The 4168-nt window shown below is 45.5% G+C and overlaps 1 protein-coding gene across 1 annotated transcript in view; it reads right to left on the minus strand.

Annotated features, from left to right (window-relative positions):
• The window catches only part of josd1 (Josephin domain containing 1), a 7147-nt gene extending 2985 nt beyond the window's left edge, over positions 1–4162 (minus strand). Inside the window, exons 1-4 of the mRNA XM_035659750.1 lie at positions 4022–4162; positions 2502–3477; positions 2276–2404; positions 559–753 (exon numbers count right to left, since the gene is read on the minus strand). Coding sequence (XP_035515643.1) covers positions 559–753; positions 2276–2404; positions 2502–2878 — 701 coding nt within the window. The 5' untranslated portion in view covers positions 2879–3477; positions 4022–4162. The remainder of the gene's footprint in view (positions 1–558; positions 754–2275; positions 2405–2501; positions 3478–4021) is intronic.
• Positions 4163–4168: the final 6 nt, after the last annotated feature.

Consider the following 4168-nt stretch of genomic DNA (forward strand, 5'->3'; position numbering starts at 1 on the left):
GAGCAGGATTAAGAAAACAGTCCAAGTTAAAAATCATAACATTAAAATGACCTTGTGCAGGCAACAGAGAATTTGCTATTTTAAAAAAAATTAAGTATGTTCAGTTCGGTAGTTCTTCTTTAATGTAGCAGTCGTTACTCTAAATCTAAAAGACAGGAGCTGAGCTATTTTCTGCTCCGCTATCCTTTTCTTTGTTATCAGAGCTGTAATGATTTGTGCTGCAGTGTTAATCTATTGCAAACTCAACACTTCCTGCAGCTGCTTCACAATAAAAAAAAAAAAAGGCTTCCAGCTGTGAAAGCTTTTACTGGGGAACAGCTGCAGAAAGTGTTCATTAAGTCACAGAGGTAAGTGCCCGACTGAATATCACATTTCAAAGCAATCTGTCCAATACTATAGTTATAATAAATCTTAGTCTAGAGTGTGAGACAGACACACCAACATAATCAAACCCCTGCAGCTAAAAAGGGAGAAAAGTGGTGTATTCCCACATGTGGTACAGTTTTTCAATATTTCTGGTCATAGTAGAAACACACACACACATCCCATCACTCTCACCTGAGCTCATCCGGGTTGCCGATGGGTTGAGGGCTACGCAGCTTAGAGTCCAGGTTGTAGTAGACCCCTCCCACCTCTCTGACTCCTATCCAGTGCTGGCGTTTGAGCGGCAGCCGGAGAGGCCCCCAGCGCAGGTTGGATGGCACGTTCAGAATGAAGCCCGTCACGTTGGACAGCTCGATGCTGCCTACATCCCTGGAGGAAGAGAGGCGACATTTATGGTTTGTAAACTTCCCGTTTGTGTCGGAGCAAGGAGGCAGAGGATTGGCTGCCAGTTAAGGCATGTATTGCAATTCGATATTACGGTTTACTGCGATTATTGTTCACTTTTTCCAACACTAAACCATGGGAAAAAGATAGATCATTCACTTCTGGAGCCTGTCTATCATGACTCATATTTCCAAAAACAATGCAGGTCAGTCAGTTTTTATTTGAGCACCATCTTTGCTCTACTGCATATAAAAGCGGTAAATAAAATAAGATGTTAGGCCAGAATTAATAGAGCCCCTGAAAACTGCACACAGCACAAATGTGAGCCTTTAAATTAACATCCTTCATATACAAGCTGAACTAAAATAAAGCAAACTGAATTTAAATGATACTGATTCAGGAGCTTTTTACAAATAACGATACTTAAGTGAATTGATTCTTTTTCCCATCCCTACCTTACATTGCCATTAACTATTTTCTCTAGCACACTATATGTTTAAGATGAATTATATAAACTACTGCCAGCCATTTCTATTCCATTCTATTCTAATTTTGCTGACTGAGATGAAGCGGTCTGTACCAAACTGTAGAGAGGTTTCTTGTTGTTAACAAATACAGCAACATGTACAACTTTCAAACTTGTTTGTCAGTTTCCCAAAAGTGCTTGAATACACCAACAAGGAGTTATAAAAACAGTCCCAGGCCTTCATAAGTACATCACAAACATAGCTTTGATATATTTGACAAACATGTCTTACGCTATGACGGGAAATCTACAGTACATTGTACAAAGCGGCTTATTATACAAACGATTATTTGTCTTTGGGTGGAACCCTAATCACTACTGAATATTTACAATGTCAAAAATGGAAAGGCTTTAATCACACGCTATAGTTTTAATAACTGTGGTTGTATCAATCAGCAACAGAGTACCATTGTTGTTTCTGTCAGTAGATTAGTGGTAGCTATGATTTTGTTCCTGTTCTGGTAAAGACAGAAAAACAGGAATACGGCTTTTCTGATAACGCTAACCTTTCACTGATACAAGCAAGTCTTTGGCTGCTGTTGTTGTCAACAGTCATGTAAGCTCGTTAATGAGGGAAGCAGGAATGCTGATAAAACTGTCTCCTAGACTTTGTCAACTGATGAAACTGCTGACTAATCAAACAGATCATTCGAGGCCCTGCTGATTAGCTAACGGAGGTCCAGATGAGGACACAGGGAAGCCTCTTGCAACATTTACCTTGTGTTAACGTTCTGTTCGCCACACGTATAACAAAAGAAGCAAGACAGGCAGGATGAAGACAGGTTTGCTTTGGGTTATAGGCTCCATCTGTCTGAGCCTCATACTGATAATTTTAGGAAAACAACGAAGGACAGCAGGGAAAACATAGACTGCAGCTCTGATATGAAAATCTAAAAATAAATAAAAGCTTTACCTCCTTCAACTACACTGTCTAGTGCAAGAACAAAGACAATAGACGTTTTCAGCGTCAGCCCTATTTACCTTCTTTTATCCCACCAAACTGCCTCAAACCCTCGGGTCTGCAGGGCTGCCATAATGACATTTACGTCATAGTTCCCATTTCCCAGCATGCTCTTCTTGTGAGGTGTCACCAGAGTGCTGGGAGAAAGCCTGTAACGAGTTGACAAGAAAGATTAACAGATTATCTACAATGTTTCATGTGCACGGACTAAATATGAATGTAGACGGGTATACCAGCTCCCCCCACCTCTGGAATATCTCCTGCAGGGTGTCCCTACTGAAGGCTGTCCCGTCCTGGAAGACGTTATTGAGCGCGTGCAGGGCGCACAGCTCCCTCCGCTGCTTCTCATGATAAATGGCCGGAGGTGTCAGAGAGGGTTGAGGAGGCGGTGGGGGGGTGAGGGAGGAAGAGGAGGATGAGAGATCCTGCTGTTGCTGCTGTTGCGAGTCCGTGGGATCCCTGGACCTCCTCTCCTCCGCTCCCACCACCACCACCTCCCCTCCTCCTCCTCCCCCTCCTCCTCCTTTCTGCTTGCCGACCTTCCAGCGCATGCAGCCCAGCTCCTGCAGGCCGCCTCGCCCCTTCCCCTTCCACTCACCGGCTGGATACGGAGCGCTTCCCATCCCTGGACGTTCACCACCACCACCACCGCCGCCGCCGCCGGCACCACCTCCTCCGGCTCCACCACTACCTCCACAACTACCACCTTCAGGACGCTACATCAGCATCATGACAACCATTGCCATAGCAACCTCTCAGCCGCTTGGAAGAGAGGAGCTTGTGTGTCTCTGTGTACGGTCGAGGGAGGGGAGGGGGTTGCGAGGTAAATTGGAGACCTGTGGCTGTTTAACACAGCAACACCTGCTCGCTCTGAAGGAGAGATGTGAAAACAGGTCAGCAGGAAGGGGGGGAAAAACTGGAACTCCACACTGGATTGCCAGCAGAAGTCTCACAACAAAGATACTCCAGGTGATCCCAAATGAAAGATCGCTCCTCCAACAACACCACAGCGGTGTCGTCAATCAAACTGCCGCTGCTGTCTGTGCATTTCCACTTCCTCCATCTTCTGCGAGCGCGCTGACAGCTCTTTCCATCCAGTCACCGAGCTTATAGCTGTGCAGTTCTTTCCATCACCAGGCTGCTGACCATGAAGCCTCACTTCCACTGGAGCAGACAACAAGGGAGATGTGATGCCCAGCAGTGACGGGTGCCCGAATAACCCCTGAAAGAAAGAAAGAAAGAAAGAAAAGCTAATAAAAGCTCATTTTAAATAAAAAACTATTCCCACCACAAGTTAGCAGAGCCCAAAATGACATCTTAAGAACTGCTCACTCAAGGTTAACAGCAGCCAAACACCTTAAACAACACCTAAAAAACAACAGTGATTGGGTCAATGCTGATAGATAGCTGAGATCACATTATAAGCTGCTACCCGCTCCCCCCCCCCAAAATGAGAAGAAGGTAAACATATCCAGCAGCTTGGACTGGATAGAGGAAGCAGGCTGTTGTAAGTGAGCTAGCAGAATATGACAACAGCCCCGTACAAACCAGGACACACACACCACAGAGCGTACAGTCCGTTAAGGAGGCACAGCCGCTGTCGTACTCCGAAACCCTACATGTACAGATGAAAATAATCCATGATAGTAACAGATATCTGGCGTTAATCTTCTGGCTGCTCGACGTGACTCCCGTGTCTACAGCAAACACAACCACAGCGCTTCCTTCGCGTCTTTTAACTTCGTTTTCTCTGACCGAACACTTACCTGGCCGCTTCCCGCCGCTAGTGTCACAGCTCGGCTACCATAAACCGGTATAAAAACTCAATGTACTCTCCGCTGTTTCCCTAAAGACTGTTCAGTCCTTTGTCTTGACAATTTTTCCCTGGTACAGCTCCCTCTCTCTCTCTCTCT

Source organism: Morone saxatilis, unplaced genomic scaffold, assembly GCF_004916995.1.
Source record: "Morone saxatilis isolate NCDOM2014 unplaced genomic scaffold, NCSU_SB_2.0 Contig1, whole genome shotgun sequence".
Lineage (NCBI taxonomy): Eukaryota > Metazoa > Chordata > Actinopteri > Moronidae > Morone > Morone saxatilis.